Here is a 25,792-nt window from a genome sequence, read left to right on the forward strand (position 1 = left end):
GGGGGGGGAAGCAGATACATTTTCTGCAAGGCTCTAGATCCGTGAGGTGGCACGCAGCACCCTCCCTATGGGCATGTGAGCCGTTGCCTCGGTTCAACTCCACCACGAATGCATGTGTGCCTCCCACTGGCCAGCTGGTTTTCGGGTCTCTGCCGTGCATACGCAGGGCGCGGGGCATGTGCAGGGGATGCATGCACATGTGAAGGGGTGGGGCAGGCAAGGGGTGCATGTGTGCGTGCATGTGTGGAGATGGGGCATATGCACAGGGGCCATGAATGCATTGCAATTTGGGGGTTCGAGCACACGCTTTGGACACTCAATCCGGAAAAGATTAGCCATCACTGCTCTAGATGGAATATATGCAGTTTAAATTTGCAGAATTTCCTGCACAAGCATGCATATAATAAATATTTTGCATTTATTCCCCCATTCATAACTTTTCTCCTCTTAATAGGGGTCCAATTTTTCCATGCTGAAATCACTAAACGTTGATATGCTGTTTCACCAAGACTCATTGAGCAGTGACAACATATATATGTATATATTTTTCTTTCTCAGGGTTCTTGTCGAGAGGCATTTGCATCAATTTGATATTGCTGACACAGCGCTAACTATCTCCATGACACTGAAGTCAGTTATTTTCTGACCTGGCTGCCCGCAGGCGGTTAAATTGCAAAACCTTTAGTTTATGATTTGTGATCCTGGTTGCTATGTAAGGCTTGAGTTGAGTGATTCTCTCATTTGCAAGAACGCTGGCTTCATTTGGTCTTAACTAAGAGCTTTTAATAGATTTCTACTAAGTCTACTTATTCTTAATCAATTCACGATGCCTGTTAATAAACTTCCCAGCTTGATTTTATCTGTTTATATAAGCCACATAAATTGAACTCTTGCATTGCCCTCACTTCCCATTCCCTGGGCTCAAGCAAATCATTTTGTTTTCCCGTATAATCAAATACAAAGCTTCTTTAGAAAATTCCACAACCATGGTCACAGGAGCTAAGAAAAGTGCTCAGGTGCAACATTTTTTAACAGGAAATTATTATTTATTCTTCATTCTTTTATTAATACCCCACCTTTGTTATTTTTTTATAAGGAACTCAAGGTGGCAAACTCACACAGTGTTCCTTTCCTCTACTACTTCCACCACAACAACATCCGCCCTGTGAGTTGAATTGGACTGAGAGAGAGAATGGCTGGCCTAAAATCAGCTTTCATGCTTAAGGTGGGACCAAACCCACCGTGTCCTGGTACCTGATGCCTTAACCACTCTATTCAAAAGTCTTAAAGGCACATCAGCTTTTTGTTCAAATAAATAGTTTGTTTGTGGAACAACCAAACCCAAAATATATTAAAAACTCAGAGGGTATGTATAATTTATCTTCCTTCCTTCCTCCTTCCCTTCCTAATCCCTCTTTCCCTTTCTTCTCCTTACTCATTTGTAGAATAGAGTAAGGAAAGGAAAGTATTATACTAGGCAATGTCATGGCTCAATGGGCAGTAAGATTTCTTCATGTTCCTTTTTAACTCTTCTCAGTATTCCAAAGTCAGCAGAAGTGATGAGGATTGCATGGCTGACTTTAAAGTGGTAATGGAAAAAGAAACTATAACTTTTCATAAGATCTCCTGAATGAGTACATCAGTTCTGACCAATAATTTCACGTGAAATACTAATAAAGCAGTGTGGCATTGGGGTTGCAAAGTTCCTTTGTCTCACTGCACCTTTCTTCTGCCTAGATCACCATATGAAGTTCATCCCCATTCTGATTTTTTTTGTGTGCAGTTCCCAAGTGTTCAATGCTGTATACTGTTCCAGGGTCCCCGTACTTAAGTAACTTACAACACAATTGCTCCAGTTGCTGATAACCTCTGTTTAATTGATTACTGAGTTCTTATGCACAGATGAAACTCAAAAAATTCAAATTTCATGCAAAAGTTCACTTATTTCAGTAATGCATCTTAAAAGGTGAAACTAATATATGAGATAAGACTCATTACATGCAAAGGAAGATAGTTCAAGACGTGACTTGTCATAATGGCGTACAGCTCATGAAAACCCCAAATCCACCATCTCAAAAAATTAGAATATTACATCCAATCAATAAAACAAGGATTGTGCATAGAATAATATCGGACCTCTGAAAAGTATAAACATACATATGTACTCAGTACTTGGTTTGGGCCCCTTTTGCAGCAATTACTGCCTCAATGTGGCGTGGCATGGAAGCTATCAGCCTGTGGCACTGCTGAGGTGTTATGGAAGACCAACTTTTGCATCTCATTTGGAAACCAAGGACCCAGAGTATGGAGGAAGAATGGAGAGGCCAATCAAGCACAATAATCCCATGGCCATTGAACCAGTTTTTAGTGCTTTTGGCAAAAGTTGCTCTCATCAGAAAAGAGGACTTTGGACCACTGAACAACAGGACTTTGGACCACTGTGCTTCATTAAGACCAGGGTCAACGCAGCTGTCTACCAGGAGATTTTGGAGCACTTCATGCTTCCTTCTGCAGACGAGATTTATGGAGATGGTGACTTCATTTTCCAGCTGCCCATGCTGCCAAAAGCACCAAAACCTGGTTCAATGACTGTGGGATTACTGTGCTTGATTGGCCAGCAAACTCGCCTGACCTGAACCCCATAGAGAATCTGTGGGGCATTGCCAAGAGAAAGATGAGAGACATGAGACCGAACAATGCAGAAGAGCTGAAGGCCGCTATTGAAGCACCCTGGTCTTCCATAACACCTCAGCAGTGCCACAGGCTGATAGCTTCCATGCCACGCCCCATTGAAGCAGTAATTGCTGCAAAAGGGGCCCAAACCAAGTACTGAGTAGATATGCATGCTTAGACTTTTCAGAGGTCCGATATTGTTCTATGTACAATCCTTGTTTTATTGATTGCATGTAATATTCTAATTTTCTGAGATGGTGGATTTGGGGTTTTCATGAGCTGTACGCCATAATCATCACAATTATGACAAATCACAGCTTGAACTATCTTCCTTTGCATGTAATGAGTCTTATCTCATATATTAGTTCCACCTTTTAAGTTGCATTACTGAAATAAATGAACTTTTGCATGATATTCTAATTTTTTGAGTTTCACCTGTACATAGTGATTAGTGTATACAGTATGTGTCCCAACAGGAATAGATAAGCATTCATATCAGTATTGCTCAGGCTAAGATAAACTATGCATTTGATTCTTCTGAGCTAAGAATATGTGCCAATTATGTACAAAAATGTTATGGTAATTATGGTTAAAAAAAAAAGAATATGTCGTAATAAATGACAATTATTGCTAGGCTCACTCCTGAATTGAAGACAAACTATTCTCCTTCAGGCCTGTCCATTTCAGTAGAAACCAGATCAATTCCAAATCATCCAAAAGTCAAATTTAATAATTGAAACTTTAGTTTCATTTGACTAACAGTAAAGAGAAATTGATTATGTATGCCAAATTTCACTTTTCATGATAAATTGGATGAAATAAGTCAGTTCTAATATTTTTCTCTTCCCCAGCATTGCTTTCTTTGGGGGCAAAAATAAAAGACTAAGTTGAGAATGGCTTGAGAGAAATATATATTTCCATTTATACCATATTATCTTTTCAGTATTATATATTAAATATAATAGAATGGCAAGTGAGCAATGACAATGATTTTGAAATAATATTCTGGAGAACTTTTAGTTTTTCTTAAATCCAGGCCTGAATATAGAAGATTCAAATCTCTCAGCCTCAAATTCTATAGTGTTTCCATTTCTTTATGCATCATTTCTTTTTCTTCAGAACCAATTTCTTTAAGGTCTACATAAAATTGAAAATGGGTTTTCTTTAAATTGTCCTAAACAGAGATATTCATTTTCATTTTACTTGATCTTCCCTTACACTCTAGACTATATGAGTGAAAGAAGGACATGTAGGTCATCTGACCAACCTCTTAATCAGTGGAAGTAGGTTCGCTTCTCCCTTGGAAATTTATTTCAGTGTTGAAGTAGAGTTATTATTTGGAATTATCCAATTAGATGCTGCCTTTTGTACCTAAAACCATTAAACCATGGCCTGCACTATGGATTGACAGAGAATAGGACTTGACCTACTTCTGTGAAGTATCCTTCAGATATGGAAAAGTGTTGAATAGTACTCACTCAATTTTGCTTTTCAATGTTCAACATTCTCAGTTTATTCAAACTCTCTTAGAAAATTTACTTTCTGGACTATATTTCCCATTTAGTTTCTATTCTATGTTGCCCTTTCATGAACTTCTTCCAGTTTTGGAGATATTCTAAAAAATTGTTTTACCCAGAACTGGACACATTACTTGCAATAAAGTTTGAAATAATAAAGTGGAACTCTTCCCTCTTATGATTTGAATTACTCCCGAGGCACCCTAAAACTGAAATGGTCACATCACATATAAACTTCCATTCAGTTTCTAATCAATTACTATTCCAAAATATATTTTTTCATAATGACTAGTACTAAATTAGGTGTCCCTATTCTACCATTGTATTTTATTTCTGCTTCCTTAAATGAAGATATTTGCATTTGTGTCTGCTAAATTGTATTCAATATTTTAATTTATTCATTTGTTTTCACTGAAACTGTTTAAAATTGTATTCCTGTGTTTTAGGATGTTAGCTATACCATCTAATTTTATTTTATAAATTTGGACTTCTGAGGAAGGAATAGCAGACTGAAGATGGCTCTGAAAAACAATGCTAACAATCTCAACAGAATGAAGAGTCAATGAGTACACAGATTCTTTGATCATTCCTTTCTGCACAAGAAGAGGACTTGAGATCACCCACAAGAGTTCCAGACAGATTTTCCTCATGGGGAGATCACAAGAAAGGGGTCTCTGGAGGATTTAGAGCTCTGGGAGATGAGGGAATAAGTATCTTTCTCAAAATGTGGTTGGCACCTTTGAAAGGACCCTAAGTTTACATAATTCCTTTTGCAATCACTGCTAGAAATTGCTTGTTTGTATAGTCTGTATGTGTTTGAATAAATTAAGAATCTTTGGATTTATAAGTCTGAGAGCATTGGTTGAATTTCATCCAATTTTTAGAGAGGAAACAACTACAAACTTAAGAACTTAAAAAGTATTTTAATTATAAAAGAATCCTTCCTGTAGGGAAATGCTTTTGTTTTGAATGTTTTAAAAAATTAAATCACATAACATTTAATAAATTGGACACTGGAGGGAACTAAAGATCACAATAAGGAGAAAGTAATTAGATTTAACTTACAATTAAAGAATGAAGAAAATATTGAACATATTGAAATATACTTTTGGACAAAGGTCCTAGAAGTTATTTACAAGTGTCTGCCTCTATAGACAGAGCCTAAAAGTGTCTGTAGGTTGTATCTAAAGATGTTAAGAAAGAGGAACAAGTCCTGACAACAATGAGATGGACATGAAGCTTCAGTTATGCTTCTTCATTATTTGTTCATAACTGCCTGGTGGAAACCTCTGCCTTGTTGAGAAAGCACAACCAAAGCAGGAATTGATGTTTCCACTAAGTTTTAATGCAGTCCTTCCTTCCTTCCTTCCTTCCTTCCTTCCTTCCTTCCTTCCTTCCTTCCTTCCTTCCTTCCTCTTTTTTTTCTTTTTTTTTCTCTTCCCTCCCTCCTTCTCCTGTTTTGAATGCCTAATTTTTGAATACCCACTTTTTCTTCTATTAGTTTATTAGTACTTAGTACTATGATATCAGAAAATATTCCCTATTTTCTAAGCCATATGGTCCTGTAATACAACTAGATCATCATTTCCATATTCAGGAATTATAACCAACAGTCTTGGCAGATAAGTTGAACTTTAAAAGAAAATCCCACAAAGAGGAAATCTGAGAGTTATTATAATATTTCTTATTAAAATGCCTTTATTAAACAATGGTTCATTAAAAAAAATACTTGTCCATTCCAAAACTGTTGTGGAACTGTTTTATTCTTTTTCATTCCTGGCTAAAATGGCTTCCATACAAGCTGCTTCTACATTGAAAAAGAGACTAATTCCCATGTCATGCTTTCCAATGCATTTGTGTTTCTTTCTTTCCACAATGCCTCTGAGTTCCTTAATTTGCTCTGTGCATCCATTTCTGAGTGGAATGGAAGGGACCTTGGCTTTAATCACTTTAATCTGAAGGAGGACAACTCTAACTAAGCAAAACACTGCAGTGTAAGCATTAGGTATGAGTGAAATGTGCTGAGGTGTAGACTTTTAAGACTATATAAATATATACTCCTAGAGATTAAAGAGCTACAGTTGAGGAAAGAAGATAAAATATTCCAGGAAAAGTGAATAGGAAAATGAAGGTGTCAAATAATTTTCAAAGTATGATTAAAAAGGTACAGTTTTGGTGTTAATTTAAAGGTCACTTCTAGAATGAATGAGTCAGCTGTGGTAATGCTTGTTCTTTTGATGCTACACATCAAAGATAAGAAAAATGGGGGGGAAAATCCAACTCAGTGGAAAGGGAAAGTTTTAAAGAATGTCTTCACTTGGGTTTAAGAATTATCTGGGGTTTAAGAAATATCTGCCTTTGAAAAGAATTACATTTCTTCAATAACTTAGAAAATATAATACCATATTATACTATGTTACACTATCAACAAAGATTGCCCATGCATTCAAAGACCAGTTTAAGGACAGTAGCCTGCAGTGCTGCTTTTAACCACTGAGCCAAGGTGGCGCAGTGGTTAAATGCAGCACTGCAGGCTACTGCTAGATCAGCAGGTCAGCGGTTCAAATCTCACCGGCTCAGGGTTGACTCAGCCTTCCATCCTTCCGAGGTGGGTAAAATGAGGACCCAGATTGTTGGGGGCAATATGCTGACTCTCTGTAAACCGCTTAGAGAGGCCTGAAAGGCCTATGAAGCGGTATATAAGTCTACTGCTATTGCTATTGCTATTGCTATTGCTACTGTGCGAAAGGTCTCATCCAATCATTCTGAATCAAAGAGTGCCAAAGAACATCCATCCGTCCATCCATCCATCCATCCATCCATCCATCCATCCATCCATCCATCCACAGTTTAGTACTTATTTTATTCCACAGTATTAGACTCTTGCCATCAAGGCATTGAACACCTGGGCAATTCTAGTCATTAGATAGTTATTCGATACAGAGCTGGAATAGTAGACTAGACTCAAGAAGAACTAAAAACCCTGGATAGGAAGACCAAAAAGTAATAACTATGAATCATGCCCTTCATTTTCACAGCAATCTTGACAGACCTCTTACCAAGGAATATAGGTGGACATGGAATATTGAAAGTACACCAGACAGTAGAAGACGAAGAAAAGGTATCGGAAGAATTTCTGAAGGACAATGAAGAAGATGCACTGAAACTAGCACACCACCAAGGCTTACTGAGTACTGGAAGTGCCATTCTTCGCACCTGGGATCATGGCAGCATCCCTGTGGTCAGGTGATCAAAATCCATATGCTTGGCAACTGACTTACATTCACAACAGTTCCAGTGTCCCAGGGGCACCTGGTCCTCTTTTGTGACCTTTTGACAAGAAATATCATAATGGGGAAGCCAGATTCACTTAACAACCATGTTACTAACATAACAACTGCAGTGATTCACTTAACAACTGTGGCAAGAAAGGTTATAAAATACAAAAGTCACTTAACAAATGTCTTAGCAACAGACATTTTGGGCTAAATTGTGGTTGTAAGTTGAGGTTGTGTGAGTGAGTGTGTGTGTGTGTGTGTGTGTGTGTGTGTGTGTGTGTGTGTATGGATGGATGGATGGATGGATGGATAGATAGATAGATAGATAGATAGACAGACAGACAGACAGACAGACAGACAGACAGACAGATAGATAGATAGATAGATAGGAGATACACACACACACACACACACACACACACACACACATACACACCTGTAATCAATACCCCAAGATATCTTCTGTTAAAAGAAATATCCAGAGTGATATCTTAAAAAGCTTTTGTGAAAGGGACAAAACCAATGTGTTCATTGCCTGTAGCTGAAGGAAAGGAGATTCAATCTCTGTTCTTTCCCATAAAAGCTGAAGGAAATGAGTATTTAAGAGATTCAGTCATTGTTCTTTTCCATAAAAGTAAATAATCTAGTCAACGAGCCAAGGCTGCTCACAAACCATAATCACATAAGTGTTAAAGTTAAGCAACTAGTAAACATTGGGATGGGCTGAAGAGTAAAACTAAGACTTTCTCTCCCAAATCTCCCTTCCATAGTCTCTTTCACTTTATTATTATTTTTTTCTTATTTTCTATTTTTATTTTTGGGAGCATTGTGCACAAATACTGTTTTCTGGATTCCAGAACTCCAGACAAGAGACTGGACTGGAACTTTACAGAGGAGTTTGAACCCATTCAAGGAAATTTAAAAGAGAAAAGTGAGACTAATTCAGGCTTTGTCAGAATCTAGAGCATAATCCCAACATGTAGCCATACCATTACATTAGGCTAAAAGTGCCTTAAGGTTGCCACAATAATAAAAATAGTTGATGGACAGTGATACAGTTTAAATACTTTTAAAGAAAATAAAGAAATAAAAAAGAGTAAATAACCATCTATACAACTATGGTAGACCTGTGTTTTCCTGCCTAATAAATTTATCAACGAATAATACTGGTCTGACATATCTTTAATAAAACTATGTTAGAATTTTTTTTTAAAAAGTGTGTCACTTCTCTGGCTCATCAGCAGTTCCTTTGCTGACTTATATTGGCCAAGAAATGAATATTTTATTAGACTTGATCAATATTGAATCTGATGCAATAAATAGGTAATCTCTCAATGTTTCAATGCTGATATAGAGATACTCAGAACAACCTGAAATTAGGATGTTAGATCCACACTACCAGCAATATTGATTTCACATTCTTTAATATTAAAAACTGTAGGTACAGTTGGGGTATATCAACCAAAATAAGGATTGGCCATACTTTCCTGGTGGATATGCATTGGCTTTCTTACAATATACAAAATGATTATTCAATTCAAAAGCATTCATGGTGAACGAACAAATTTGAATAACACATTTCCCTCTGATTGATTTCTGGACACTATAATTTAATGTGCATTTAATTAATGAGATGAAGTTTCTGATAAACTGCTTGTGATGAACTTCCTTATTGTGTTATTTATCTACTGAAGGACAAGCAAATACTTGCTAAGAACATTTGTAAGCTCATGAAACTTATTACTGTATTTCAGGTCTAGATGGTATTTCGACATTTCTGCTTTTCCTTTTAAATGATGCCTAGAAAAACTTTTAGTCTGCAGTTTGTCCTTGAGAAAACAGATTTATCGTGTGGTTCAGTATTGGTTGCCTAAACTACCGTACATCCTTTCATGGCTGAATTGCTGAAACTGTATTTTGTGTAACATGAATACAGGCATTTCAATAAACAGTAATTTAGAATGTCAAACTACTGTTTGCCTGCCTATCTGATTTCATGCTGGTTGCTGTTAGAATGATTTAGCTACACAATAGGTATAGCTGCCATATCATATCCAGTATGTTTATATGGAAAAAGGGATTCAATATCTGAAATTGTTCACCTCCAGTATTGATATCACTGACATCTAAATGTTATGTATTGTGATTTTTGAAACTTTTCAGTTATTGCCAGAGGCTTCTTAGCTATCTATGAAACTATCAGGGACAGAGGGGTGCTGGTTAGAACCCTACATTACAACACTTTCCCAGTTAGCTCTCATCTAAAAGAGCAAAACTTTAGCCTGTCCCTTTCTTGAGGTTTCCCTAACAATACAATACAATAATTTCAGATGTTGCTAGAAGTTTTCAAGACAAAGGAACATAAGAGTGTTTCCATACATCAAAAGCAAATTCTAGGTCATCTAAACTAGCATTAACAGCAACTGTCAAGAATAGGTTTTTCCAGCTATAATCGGACTTGCCAAGGACTGAACCTGGGACCTTCTTCATGCATATCACACGTTCTACCCTGCTATAGTCCAGTGATGGTGAACATTTTTCTGGTTGGGTGCCAAAAGGGTGTGCATGCAATAATGCATGTGTGCATGCCACACCCATAATGCAATGCCATACCCGTGCATGCATGCACAACACACCCTGTACTCCCCCTTGTGCATGCGCGCGTGTCTCACTGAGGTTTCCAGAGTTCCATTAGGCCCATGGGGCCATTTTATGCCCTCCTCAGGTTTCAGGAAAGCCCCCTGAAGCCTGGGGAGGGCAAAAACCACCCCTACTGGAACTACCGGAAGTTCATTTCTCTTATCAAGATACCCAGAACTTTCGGTACCTCTTGATGGTAATGCTACTTCTTTATGAACATGATGATCAAAACAACTGACACTCTCTGCCTGTCAAAAATATCAACTGTGAAAATTAGATGTTCAACTAATTTTTCCTCTCTTTGTTTCCACCTGGGTCTCCAAGAAGTGGGAGCTCTGCTTGTGTTGTGTGGACCTTTAATCACAGCCCATTTCAGAAACAAACTAGAATGTGAGTTTGTCAAATCAACAATTTTCTTTGGTTACTAAAACATATCCAGTTGTTCATCCTTAAGGGGTACCCTAATGATGTATTCCCCTTCCTGGCAAGCAGAGAAACACAAGCTATTTTTTAAAGATTCTGGAAGTGCATATTTGCACAATTTCTTGAGTTTCAAAAGCAAACAGAATGTCATTTTTGTTTACATGTTCAGATACTGTACATTATGGCTTTATGTCATTATGGAAAGTATACCTCTAAGTATCCAAGAAGATCCAAGAACTGAAAGTATCTTTGACAGTGTAGGACTTCAGAGATTTTGTCCTGAAAACAGTATTTATTCTTTTACATTACTATGAAGATATATAATATGAAGATTATTTAAACTATTAACAATTCTTCATGTTGCTTGGGTATAGCTAGATTAGGATTAAGTGTGGTTGGGAAGTTTGTGGGTCAATGGCTTTGAGAATTCAGCTATTGTTGTATGTACCAGGTCATAAACATCAATGCATAACATGGTTCATTTTGATATAGATCAGTGATTGTAAAAGTGTAATTTGAACATATACTGGGGGTAATAGAGCAATTTGTAATTGCTTGTTTCTGAGCTGAGGATGCAACTTGGGACTGCGGAGACAGTTATGTAAGAGATTTTTTTGGGGGGAGGGGTTAATTACATTATTTGAGACCAGGCAAAGGAGTAATGGGGGTCAGGCAATTTAAGAATCCCTGATATAGAACCTTACATTGTCACAATAGCTGTCCTTCATTAACCTGGGGTTTGAGACTTAGTGTGTTATGTGCATTTAGATGATACATTCATACAGGCTTTCCTTAAATTTACTTTTTTGGTTTTATAAGTTACCATTTTGTTTCACTTACCCACACAGATTGTGGAAGTTGATTTTTAATATGTCCAAATTCTTTATTTTTCCCTTATTGTTTTCTTTCATTCATACATTATGTCACATTTGTTTGGAATTAACCATCATTAACTATAACCTGGATTGCCTGTTTAAATTTCATTTTCAAAGCATTTTAAATAAAAACCAGTGGTTAACTATGACTAAGAGTGATTAACAGCAATATGGATAAAACAGTAAACTAGGGTTAAAGCAAACTTTAGAAATAGAAGGGGATTTTTGTAAATTATGCAAAAGTGCATAATTTTCAGCATATGCCACAACTCAATGATGTTGGATTTACATAGTGCGATTATTGTCACAAACAAATGCATTTATTTTCAACACATGCTTTTTCAAAAGGATGAACCTATATATCCTTAGTAATAGCAACGCACTTAGACTTATATATTGTTTCACAGTGCTTGACGGCCCTCTCTAAGTGGGTTACAGAGTCATCATATTGCTCCCAACAACCTGGGTCCTCATTTTACTGACCTCGGAAGGATGGAAGGGTGAGTCAACCTTGAGCCAGTGAGAACTGAACTGTTGAAGTGAGCAATGAGTTAGCCTGCAATACTGCAATCTAACCATTGCACCACCCTGGCTCTTAGGTTCAGATGTTTGAAAGCTTTAAGAGGAAATAAAAATGCTGCTGTTACAGCACGCTGGCTTCCAAAATCTGAATGTGAAACATGTATAATTATTACTGAATATGAATAAACATGGTTCTATTAAACATTGGCGCACTGCCGCATGACCATAATTTCTAAGACAACGTCTGATATGTTTCCATTTGACTGTTAATGATGAAGGAAAACAATATGGTAATCAATAGGGTGGAAGAAAGTGCGGTAGATACTGCTGACATCCTGGAGCAGTTCAAGTAATAAATTTGAAAGGATTTATTACTGTTTTAAATTCTCCCAACAGCCTCTGGAATACAATTGACTATTGAAAAGGGACTGAGTTCTCAATTGCCTTTCAACATTCTTCTACGTTTACATGATGATAAATTATACTCACCAACGGCAGACTTTTCAGGAACATTGGCTGTATAAATATTCTTGGTGAATTTGGGCTCATTGTCATTGATGTCATGGATTTTAATGATAAATTCCGATTCTGGTTCCACCTGTCTTCCGGTATTCCGATCTATAGCCTTGGCACGTAACACATACAGAGACCGTTCTTCTCTGTCCAGCCTTTTTGCTGCATGAATATCCCCTGTGTTTTCATCTATAACGAATACGCTGCCAGCTCCATCTCCTGTTAATATGTATTTTAAATTCCCATCTCCTTTATCTTGGTCAGTGTGCAGCTTTAAGGAAGTAAAAAGAAAGGGACAGACAGAGAGAGCAAATTTAATAAATTGCTGCATTGTTATTAAAGACAATCTATTTCAGCAGATATGAATAGGACTTCACAAATCTTTTCTGTAATTGAGGTCAGCAGTGGTTATCATCTCTTTCACTGATGGAGAAATAAAGTGACAAAAGATTTTGGTCACACAAGCAAAATGCTTTAGAAAATGGATAAAGGACAAAGAAAGTATAGAAGGAAAGTTTACTGTAGTAAAACTAAAGTGAGATGACAAATGTAGTTTCTTTCCTAGGTTGACTTGTACCAACAGAGTTTTTATACAGAAAAGCATCCTATTGATAGCAATTAGTAACCTTTCTACTGTTTAAGTATATTGCCAAAAGCTATATTGTTTTTCCGAATCATTATGTATATAAAGATATTGCTTTTTAAATGAGGTGAAGTGTTTCTTTTAAAATAAGTAATAAAGAAAAGAAAGTATAACAATTGCCTACTTAAAATCAAATAAATCTAGTCCAGAATCCTGCTAAACAAATTGAAATATATCTGTCATAACACAATGCAAGTTACCTTTTGAAGACCTCAAGTGTAAATGTCCCTTGGATATGGAGAACTAATGAATAATAGGACTGAGATGAGATTTATAAGAAAATTAAATATATATTTATTCTTTTATTTATGCATGCATAAATGGCTTTATCTACTATTATTTATCAATGGTGAACTAAACAATTGTTACTGAAATTACTTACTTACACACACACACACACACACAGAGAGAGAGAGAGAGAGAGAGAGAGAGAGAGAGAGAGAGAGAGAGAGAGAGAGAGAGATTCAATTAGACTTATCTGCCGCTTCACAGTGCTTTACAGCTCTCTCTAAGCAGTTTACAGAGTCAGCACTGAACTGAATTAGCAAAAGCAATAGCACTTAGATTTATACACCACTTCACAATGCTTTACATCCATCTGTAAATGGTTTACAGAGCCAGCATATTGCCCCCAACAATCTGGGTCCTCATTTTATCGCTCTCAGAGGGATGGAAGGCTTAGTCAACCTTGAGACAATGAGAATCGAACTGCCAAATCTACAGACAGCAGTCAGCAGAAGTAGCCTGCAATGCTGCAATACTGCATTCTAACCACTGTGCCACCACGGCTCTCTATACAAGTAGTCCTTGACTTACCACATTTGTTTAACAATCTTTTGAAGTTACAGCAGTGCTGAAAGCAATGACTTAGGACCAGGCCTTTGACTTACAACTATTGCAGCTTTCCCATGTCAAGTGGTCAAGATTCAGGTCATTGGAACTGGCATGTATTTACAAGATTTGCAGCATTTTGGGTCATTGGATTGCCCTTGCAATCTTCCTCGGGGTTTACTTCCAATGAGTAAAGTCAAAGGGAAGAGCTACACTCACTTAACAACTGCATGTTTTGGTTAATCACTGCAGCAAATGGGTACATATCAGGTATATGACTCACTTAATAATTGCAACATTCAATGATGAAGGTTTCAGTCCCAATTGTGATTAGAAGTCAGGCTCCATCTGTAATATATTTTATTTAGTTTTTAATTCCTTTCAAAATGGCTTACAACAATTGAAGCCCACAATGATCAAAACAGCCAAGGTTTTGGGAACAATTGCACAAACCACACCCCACCCCTTTTGTATGTGATAATGTGCGCACAAAGGAGTTGTGGTTTGGATTTTGAGATCACTTTTTTCTATCTTGCCTCTTTTGGTCTTCCACCTCTCTCCTTCCCCTGTTCATCACTTATAGGAACAGTTCTTAGGCAGTTGGGCACCTTTAAAACAATTGAGAACTTACTGTGAATATTGCTACAAAATGGCAGGTAGAAGAGCCTTACTAATAATGAATTTTATAAAACTCTACCTCCAGACCACAAAAGATAAGAGATAAGATAAGATAAGATAACCTTTATTGTCTTTTTTTCTGTGAACACACTGGCACATACTGAAAGATGAAATTGTGATGCCTTCTCTCAAAAGAAAATAAATATATAATCACACATACATGCACACACAGATACATATACTATATATATATATATATATATATATATATATATATATATATATATATATATATATATATATATATATATATATATATATATATATATATATATATATATATATACTTAAAGTCACAACCCCTGGTATGCCCAAGTGTGGGAGGAAGGTCACACTTCCACTCTCTGTCATTAGGCTCGTCACAAGAGTCCATCCAGACAGAAACCCAATATTTTTACTGTTGCCTTTGTTATATTTGTGTTATTATTTGTGCTGATAAATAAATAAAGGAAGACTAGTATAGATCTATTTCAAGCTATTTAGCTCTCATCAGCTAGCCATATCCTTACTGGGATTCGAACCTGTGCTCAGGTTCGAATCCCAGTAAGGATATGGCTAGCTGATGAGAGCTAAATAGCTTGAAATAGATCTATACTAGTCTTCCTTTATTTATTTATCAGCACAAATAATAACATATATATATATATATATATATATATATATATATATATATATATATATATATATATATATATATATATACACATATATATATATATACTTAAAGTCACATATATATATATATAAAACACACACACACACACACACACACACACACACACACACACACACACACACACACACACACACACACACACACATATATATATATATATATATATATATATATATATATATATATATATATATATATATATATATATATATATATAATCAGCACAAATAAAAAACACAAATATAACAAAGGCAACAGTAAAAATATTGGGTTTCTGTCATGATGGACTCTTGTGACGAGCCGATTGACAGATGATGGGAGCACACCAGGGGTTGTGACTCTAAATATATACCTTCGTCCCTGGCTTCAGCTGATAAGGAGGAGACCTGTGGCTTAATGGCTAAGACGTTTGCCTAAGATGCAATACAGCACAGGTTTGAATCCCAGTAAGGGTATGGCTAGCTGATGAGAGCTAAATAACTTGAAATAGATTTATACTAGTCTCCCTTTATTTATTTATCAGCACAAATAACACACACACACACACACACACATACATACACACACACACACACACACACATACAGAAGCACACATAAATATAGAAATATGTGTATTAATCACAATCCATCTTGAATATATAGTGGGGGGAAAGAGTCTTTAAAAAGTCAACATAAGTACTTGGCCATTTGGAAAAGAAACCAAAATCTAAAGTTGCTACAAAAACATTTTACATCTTTACCCTGGGGACAGGGGTGGCTTCTGCTTGGCTTTACTGTTGGTTCACTTGTGCACATACTTTGTGCTCTCTTTGCGCTGGATGTGCACGGTGCACTTGTGCACAGTTCAATTAAATTGCTCTGCACATGCGCAGAACTAAAAAAGCAAGATGGCAGAGGTGATGATGGTGATGAGGGAACCGATTCAGGGGTGTGGTAGTCCTGGGTCGCTGCCGGCTCCAGTGACCGAGACTGCCCTACCACTACCGGTTCAGCTGAACTGGGCCAAACTGGTAGGAAGCCACCACTGACTGGGGCTATGTAAACAACTATGTGTATGGTTTAACTTTTGTCTTCAGTAAAACTTCTAATCTTGTTGAGCTAACTCAATGAATCTTTTGCTCTATCAAGAATTGAGGCTAAGCTGGGAAGTGTCAAAGTTTGGTCATGAATCTGGTTGAGTAAATATGTTTTAATTGAGTTATAGAGTGTTATGAAATACAAAAGTAAAAAGTAAATAGAAGAGCAGTGAGGGTGAGAAGGGAAAGGGGGAAGATAAGTGCGGAAAGATAAGGGGAAGAAATAGAAGCATTGACTTCCGAATCTCTCTCTTATAGTAAAATAAGGCATTAACTTTGCAACTTTGCAACTTTAATAAGATTTGTATGCCGCCCACTCCCTATGTTGATTTAACATCAAATCACAACTTCTTGCTTTTCCATAATAGTATAAACAAGCCATTTCAATAAAGATCTATGAGTCCAATCTGTAGAACCCAAAATCAGAGTTTCATTCTGATCCACATCGAGCATGAAGTTCAGAAGAACTTCCATGTAAAACACTGTTTGATTCAGTGGGCAAAGAATTTTGGATATAATGTGATGCTTGAACAATGGGAAATATATGGACGAAGGGTTTCAAATTTATATTAAATTATAATCTAATAGAAAACGTATATAAGATGATGTATTGCTGGTATTTAACCCCAGTTGTCTAAGACGTATAAAGGTATGTCAAATGAATGTTGGAAGTGTAAAAACAAAGAAGGGACTTTTTAATCATCTATGGTGGACATGTGATAAAGCAAAAAAAAATGGAGTATGGTTCATATTTTAATATAGAAATTTTTGAAAACGGAGATAAAAATTAAACCAGGACTTTTCCTTTTGGGCCTAATGGAAAAAGAACTGGAGAAAAAAATTGGAACTTTGTTACTATATACGTTGACAGCAGCAAGACAAAAATGGAAGGATGCTTTGATTCCTACCATGGAAGAAGAACGGTTGCAGAAGTTGATGGAGTTGGCTGAAATGGCATAAATGGCTACTTTGATTAAAGAAAAAATCATAAGTACTTTTGTTTCCACCTGGACACCGCTTCTGAAATTTTGATCATGAAGACTACCTACCACCCAGCTTCTCTATTCACTAACCTCAAATCCATTTGATGGTCTTAGCATTTTAGCCCGGTGTATTGAAGTGTGAATGCTCTCTGAAAAAGCAGGATACTAAAGAGGTGGACCTCCCAGGCAAGGAGCATGGAGTTGTCATGGGAGGGCGAGATATGCAGTACAGAACACAGGCTGGGGGCAGGTTGGAGGGAGACCAGGGGAGGGCAGCTGTATTTGCCTGGAAGGAGCAGCAGAAACTGCAGGTGTGGTGCTGCAGGGAGGCACTATGGGTAATGGGAGTGTGTAAAGGGATAACACACAGCATGAGATACTTGGGATCTCAGATTCCATAGCGGGTTTCTTGAGGGGGGAAAGGTCAAGTTACTGGCGTGATTTGCAACTTCCCCTGCCAACTTTCCAATTGATTTTGCTTGTGGGAAGCAGCAGGGAATATTGCAAATGGTGATCACATAACTGGAGTTTGGCGCAATATCATAGTTACGATCTGGACACCACAGAACCCAGATTGTGAGCGTGTGACTGGAGGGATCCTGTGTTGGCCGAACCTTCAAGGACCGAACATAAATCATTGATTTTCAGTGCCACTGTATCTTTGAACACTCTCTGAACAAAAGGACATACGCTGACACCTACCTGTACAGTGCATTTATGTGATGCACTTGGTAGTTGTATATTTACTGTCAGAGAGAGAGTATTCTGAGTTTATACTTTAATGTATTTCCTTATGTTGCCTCACATAAAGGGATTGTTTTTGTTAAAAGAATGTATGAAGAAATAGGCATTATTAGATTGAAAGAAATATTTATTTCATCTGAACCCTTGAGATTCTCTATTCCCTTGCAAATTTCTGTCACAGTTGCTGTCAAAGACCCCTGAAGTGAAAAAAAAAACTGCAATATTTGATATTTCAGATAAAACTATCCTGAAATTTCCTCTTAGTTGTTTCCTCAGTAGTTTTCTTCCCTCAAAAAGAAGATTTTGTTTTTTTCTACCATATTCTCAGAGTCCCCAGGGTTAATTTTAATTCCTCTTAATGCTGTTCTGGAGCTTATTTTATTGTTGGAAGCAGTAGAGGGAGCTAATGCAGGGAGTATTGCTCTCTGTTGCTCCATTTTTCATAATTCTGAAGTCTGTGCAGCTGCTCGCAATTCCTAATTGTACAAAACATCCTTATGATGTCTTTTTTTGATGTTTAAGTTTAATGTTTAAGTAAATCATGGGACGTAAGGAAGGCAGCATCCCACTGGAGAGATGATGGCATACTGTAAAACAAGTCATTCGTGAGAGCCAGTCAAAGTCTCTCCGCCTTATCAGAAGCAATTCTGATTAAATTTGATTGAACACGCCAGTCTGAGAATTTCTGGTCTGGGTAGCAGGTTGGGTTACAAGACCACCAACGTCCACCCACCCTGAAGATTTCATTTTCCATTAATTCCTATTTAATATCTAGATGCTTGGGGTCATCTATCAATCCAGAGTTTACTATAATCAGTATGCTGATGATGCACATCTTTACATCTCTCCTGAGTCTAAATAGGCTGCAAGACATATTTTGTTGGCTTCATCCAAGTGAGGGGATATTACTGCCCCTTTCCACTATCAAAATGTGGAGCTCAAACCAGACAGCAATGTTTGAATTGACACAAGTTAAAACAACGCTGCTTTCAGTGTGAAGCAGGATTGTCCACTGCAAAAAGCAACCTCTACCCATATTTCCCTGCTTCACATTGAAAGTATGTCAGCTCAAGCATTGCTATTTAGTTTGAGCCCCACTGGGGCCACTAATGCCCTTCAAAGGTGGTTAGCATCCCATACTCACAACTGGGTACCACGGCAAAGTAAATGTGTCCATAATCAAAAAGAAGGAATTATAACAGAAAATGTTTGAACTTGCATTGTGGCAATCTGCAATTTTCATGATTTTCTCTCTCTCTCTCTCTCTCCTCCTTCTCCTCCTTCTCCTCCTCCCTCCCTCCCTCCTTGTGTGTGTGAGAAAGAGAGAAATGGGGGTTGCCAAACAAATCATTCTTATCTGATAGCAACTCCAGAAAGAAAAGACATAGCATAATTCCACATAAGAAAAGAGGGGGGCTCTGTCGTGCTGTAAACATAAAGGAAAGGCTTCTGGAAGAAGAGGAGAGAGAAGTACAATGTCGGGTAGGCCAACGTTAATTCTGGACAGCACTGACTGGTGATGGCTTTTTATCCGTTCAGGAAGAGGTCAGGGAAAGACGTTTGAAGTCGTTATGAGTGAAAGGCCCAAAGGACCCACTAATAGAAATTCCAACACAAATGACTCCTGCGAAAGCCACAAGGAAGACGAAGTCCATATACTGTCAGCCACAGAAAGAGACGAACAGCCCACCAGTGAATGCCAGTCAACATAAGTAAGTCCTTTATTTACTCCCGTCACAGAGAAAATCTAGGATGGCTAAGATTCAACAACCACTTGGCGGCACATAATGAACCAACCAACCAATCACTTACTTGTAAGTAGGAAGTAAGAAGGGAAATTAGAATAGAAATACCTACATTTACTCCTCTGGCTGCACATATATCTAGTGGGGAATTACTTAGAACCAAACATGTTGTATGGTAAAATATTTTTTTTTCTCAAAGATGGCTGAATATTATTTTAACAGCCAAGGGGAAAAAAATTCGAGCAATTCTTCACCATGATGAAACAGACATTCATGCCGCTGGAAGGTTAGGTACCACATCAAAATGGATTTCACCAGAACTGGAAACCACAATCTGCCTCCAAACTCTTCCTTTGCCAACAGTGAGAGGAGGGATTGTTAGGAGGGATTACTCAGGTAATGATAAGGTACAACTGTTTTTGATCTACAATCTTTTCTAATTCCTTCATTCCTTCCTCCTTCAATAATCTGTAAGTTAACACTCTCTGCCTTACCAAAGAGAATACAAGTTATGTCTTCACAAGATTTCCTGTCTCTCTTCCTTTACTTGAAACAAAATTATTTGTTCGTCATTACATTTTCCTCCTTCCCTTCCTCCTTCCAGGACCAGCTGGCTTCACAAAGACTATTGCTATTGCTATACTATGGGTAGCTTACAAAATATCAAATGTATACTTAAAATACCCTTAAAATTACTATTAGAAACATACCATAACAAAACATGACTTCCCAGACAAGACAAGAAAATTCAAAAAATATAACTTCTTGTCAGTTTCCAGAATCTCTGCAGGGTAAAAAAAAGTCATACCTATCTTAGAGGGAATGCTATTTCAAAGGGTTGCAACAAAGAGAAAGTGATATGCCTGACATAAGGAAATCCCTTCCTATGCATTAAAAGAAAGGTTGAATTGAACATTATCCACCTAGCATGGAAGAACAGTGTCAATATAGTTAACATGCAGGCAATGCCAAAGAAACTTATAAAGTCCCCCCTACCCACACAGTCATTTTGTTCTTTGTTTTGTATAAATGTAAATTTTGGAAATCATTTCTGCTCTAATTCATTAAAAAAACTGACACAAAACAGAATTTATTTGTTATTACTAGCATCACTATTCAGGGCACAAAAACAAAGGAACAGAATTGCTTCCATAGCCATGGAGCACAGTACTTTGGTACAATGGAAATTAGTGAATAATATAAATCAGCCAATGTAATATAATGATTATCTAATGCTCTAACCTATCATGTAGAAGAAAATGAAGGCTGGTGGATTTTATGGTTAGGATCAATGTGAAAGCAACAAAACGTGTAAGCAAGACATGCTGCTTAGGAGTGAAGAGAGGAATGTCAGTGTTTGTAAATATCAAGAAGGGAAATGTGATTTGAACATCGAGGACCCAACAATGAAAGCGGAGAATTACTTATTTATTTCTGCCAGTTCAATGACTTTGCCATTGCTAACACAGCCTTCAAACAACCAAAATGAATATTATTACTATGTTTTCCCCAAAACATTGTTCATAACCATGCATTTTGGCCCCCAAATGGGACTTAATGTGCCTGTTAATAGTAAAAAAACAAAGATTTGAAGCAATTCAGTACAATGGAATTTCAGCTAAGCAATAAGAGGACTCCAAGAAGTAATTCACAGAGAAACTCCTGCTTGACTGTTGAAATCGACATTGGATCCTATTTTTCACACCGGCATTGTACTTCTCCATGAAATATTTTTGTTTTCTTTAAGAAAATTTCAATTTTGGAACCACACTTTTTCATCTTTCTTTAGACCCGATAGAAAAAAGGCAAAGCAAGTTGACATTTAGCATGGGCTAAATGTGGGAATACAGGCAGTCCTCAATCTATAACCACATGGTTATTATTGTTTGAAGTTATGATGGATCTTCCAGGTGGTACTTATGGCTTTCTGATGGCCGCCACTCCCATGCTCACATGGTCGCATGTCAGGCAATTGGCAACTGGCCTGGATTTACAGCTTTTTTTATAGCATTCCAGTCACATGATTGCATTTATGATGGTGATTTTTCTGAAAACGAGCATTTACTTCCAGTTTTCAGCAAAACCTATGTTTAACAAACCATTGGATCACTTAATGGTTGTCAACAAAAAAGGTCATAAAATTGGATCCATTATGTGGGTGACCTGCTTCATGTCCATCATGACAGTCCATTATATTACGATTGCAAGTCAAGGACTACATACCCCATTTTTCGGAGTATAAGACGCACATTTTTCCCTCAAAAAAGAGGCTGAAAATCTGGGTACACAAAATCTTATACACTGAATACAGCATTTTTGGCCTCCCGAAACCCCACCACCTTTGGAAAAATGGCTGTGCGTAGCCTTTAGGAGGCTTCCAGAGTGCTCCAGGGGCTGGGGAGGCAAAAATGAGCAGAACACGGGCCATTTTTGTACCCCCCCGGCCCCCAGAAGCACTCTATAAGCCTCCTAAAGGCTATGCATGCCCCCTTTTTTGACAAAAATGGGCCCATTTTCATGAAAAACGGGTCATTTTTTGCTTGTTTCTGATCCCCCTCCCAGCCCCCAGGAGCACTCTACAAGCCTCCTAAAGGCTATGCATTGATGAAAAATGGGCCATTTTTGGGAAGTCTGTAGAGTGCTTTTTTTTTTTTTTAATTTGCCTCTTCAAAATCTTGGTGTGTCTTATACTCCGGTGCGTCTTATACTCCAAAAAGTATGGTATATCCAAAGATTATGAAGAAACCGAATATCTGTGAAATGTTTTTTCCCCTTAATATTTTTGTTAATTTTAGTATTGCCTTTTAGACATTTATATGACTTTTTTTGTGGGGAGGGGGAGACAAAAACATAGGTTTAAATATATGTTTGATTTTGCATAACTGTGTGTCTATTTCTTATCATGGTAATGGTCTCTTGACTGTTTTTCCCACATGGAACACTGGAATATCTTGAATGAGTGAGAACTTTTTAAGACCAAAATGCACTCATGTTTTAAAGATATCAACTTTATTATTTTTAAAATAATACACTTTAAATATGCATTTACAATACAATACTATGTCAGTACAAGAACGGTCTTCTAATGAATTTGCAATATATAAAAATATTTAAATAGTAATAAGCCACCGTTAAGGCTGAGATATTAAATCAGCTTTTGAATTAGCCTAATGGGGCACAATTCAAAATATGAGGATTAATCAAACTGCGTTCTGCTCTCTCTCCACTGCTGTTGTTAACAAAAGGCCTGAATAATATTCCTCTGAATTTTCTCTTCTCTCATTTTAAAAAGGGGTTGCACTTTACGCTGGACATTTAGCTGCAATTTTCCAAATTAAAATAATGTCCTTGGAAAATGAAAAACATGTTTAAAAAATGAGGACTGTAGTCAGAGAACAACTACTTAATTTTCTGTGTTGGCCTTTCTACTACACTTTGTCTGATAGATAGCTTTCAAATTTGATGAACTCCCAGGTACTTTAAAAAAATGATTTACAGTATATGAATACTTTGGTACTGAGATGATGGATTGAATAGTAATGTAACTTCTACATGGTAAATTAGAGCTAGTGTTTTTTCCACAAAACTGCAATTGTCAGGCTGTGTTTAAGAATATCTGGCTGGAATGTTTAAAATATTAAAATCCCAGTCAAAATATTTTAATATTTTAGTCTGCAAAATTAACTACTACTTTTTTCTTCATTGGCTACAAAGAAGGTATGCTTTGGTACACTAGTAATTTAAATCTTGGCAAACAACCCCTTAACATACAGTGCTGAATAACAGAAAATCTGTTTCTCTTCCAGGACTTGGAAGTTTGTAGGTAGAGGAGAGATGCTCTTTATATCTTCCATAATTTTAAAAAAGTTTTAGCTTACAAATTATGCATTATTCCTAAATTGCCAAAATAATATATAGTTTTACTCTTCAACTATATGAACTAAATTTGAATAAATAAAATAAATCTTGGGTTCTGGTAATGAACACATTTGTTTTATATGTGAACTTAAAGAGAAAATAAAACACTGAGCTACATTAATTCATAATAAGACACAAGGATTAGTGTTCTGTTTCTTTACTAATGTTATTCTAAATCAGCAATGCTTTAAGGCACTGAGCCTCTGTGCCTTTTCCTGGGAGTTCAGAGCAGCTATAGGAAAAACGTTGGGTGGCATTAGGAAAGCCATGGATGCATTTCAGAAACTGAAAACCATTATGTTGCTACATGCTCTGAAACACCTTTTGGAGATTGGTTAGACTGACCAACGGTGATTGAATCTGAAGCACCACACACAGTGCAAAAAGGGGGGGGGAGAATATTGTTCAGTTTTTAGGAAGAAACCATATTTGCAAGCCTCATGAATGAAACTTATAGTAGATAGAAAGGTCCAGGAAAAGCAGTATTGCACTGAGTTTATATAAATGTGTATATTGTGGCGTATACTTCCTTGTATTTCCATTTGCCCTGCTCCTGGGTTTTTCAGAGCCAGGTCCTTGAGACCCACAACAGGCACAATAATGAGAAGGTAAAAAGCACCTCTTTTCAAATCACTGAAAACAACTGGCAGCAGCTTCCAAAGCATCAACGTACACAATAAAACGGACAACTCCTTGATTCAGCAAGAGGAGCCTGGTCTCTGCTTCCATGTATTGCAAATCACCTCCTTTAGAGGTTCTGAAACGCCCGTATCCAGTACATTCTGCAAGAAATCCCGATCTCAACCTCTGAACCTTAAATCTAGTCCAAGATTATATGAAAAACCTTGTTCACATATACTAGGCTTCCGAGGACACCTTCATCCAGAAGATTCTCAATATGCATATTTGGGAAAGCATGGATCACTCATTGGGGAGAAAACTGATGATCAATTATCAAATAAACAAAGCAATGGTCTTCTCTAAAAGTCCATGGCCTATATAGGGCTATCAACAACCATATAGTCGAGTGAACACCTTCAGATATCCTTGATGTGTTATCATTGCAAGAAACCTTGTTCATGTTGTATAAGCAGCCCCTCAACTATTTTCCAAGTGCCATTCCAGCAAAAAACAAATAATTTTCTGCCTGCTGATATCAAACTGAAAATACTTTGGCACATCTTCTATTTGAAATGGTATGGAGGTATGTCAGTCTGAAGTTGAAATGCAATCAGGCACTGATGATAAACATGTAAATAATAACATGTATATAGTTTTGGTGAAATTTGAAATAGTGGAACAACAGGTTTAAGAATGTCTGAAAAGAGGGCTAAGAATTTTGGTTATAATAAACAAGTGGATCCATAAAAACATGTTAAAAAGTTGAAGTTTACATTGTCTTAGGATCTTAAAGATTTTTTTTTTAATTAAATGATGCATCATTGGTACATAACACCATAGAAATGACCACGAATACTGTATATAAAGGCACTTCAAATGTATCTTGATAATTGAACAATACGAAGGGACATTTTATCATACTTGGTGGAGTTATAAAAGAAGCTAAAAAAGATGGATTTAAATATGTACTTTGAAACAGAGAATTTTAAAGATTAATATTCCATTGAAGCCAGCACATTTTTTTTAGGAATAACAAATAAATGGAAAAAAGATAGAAGATTATTTTAATATATGATTACTGTGGTGAGATGATTTTATGCACAAAGATTGAAAGATTTGACACCACCCACTATGGATGGTGAAATTGAGAGATCTTGCTGAGATGGATAAATTAACTTCTTTGATTTGATAAAAGACACTAACTACGTTTATTAATGACTGGTAACCCCTTATAGATTTTTGTATAAAAATGAAGCAAATGAACTTTTGATTTATGGCTTTGATGATTAGAGAAGAGAGATTATAAAAAGAAGAACATTTGATATTATTTTAGAGGGAGATCTTAACATATAATTGTACTTAGAACTGCTGTGAAGAATATCAGAAATAACTTCTTTATATCTATCTTTTGCATTTTCCAACTTTCTTTTCTTG

The 25,792-nt window shown here is 36.8% G+C and overlaps 1 protein-coding gene across 1 annotated transcript in view; it reads right to left on the minus strand.

Moving 5' to 3' along the window:
* The window catches only part of CDH9 (cadherin 9), a 119,025-nt gene that overhangs the window by 51,341 nt on the left and 41,892 nt on the right, over positions 1-25,792 (minus strand). The window contains exon 3 of the mRNA XM_087721994.1: positions 12,418-12,712. Within this exon, the coding sequence (XP_087578120.1) occupies positions 12,418-12,712 (295 nt within the window). The remainder of the gene's footprint in view (positions 1-12,417; positions 12,713-25,792) is intronic.

This window comes from Thamnophis sirtalis, unplaced genomic scaffold (genome assembly GCF_051295495.1).
Source record: "Thamnophis sirtalis isolate CommonGarterSnake01/CBP01778 unplaced genomic scaffold, rThaSir2_p1.2 scaffold_8, whole genome shotgun sequence".
NCBI lineage: Eukaryota > Metazoa > Chordata > Lepidosauria > Squamata > Natricidae > Thamnophis > Thamnophis sirtalis.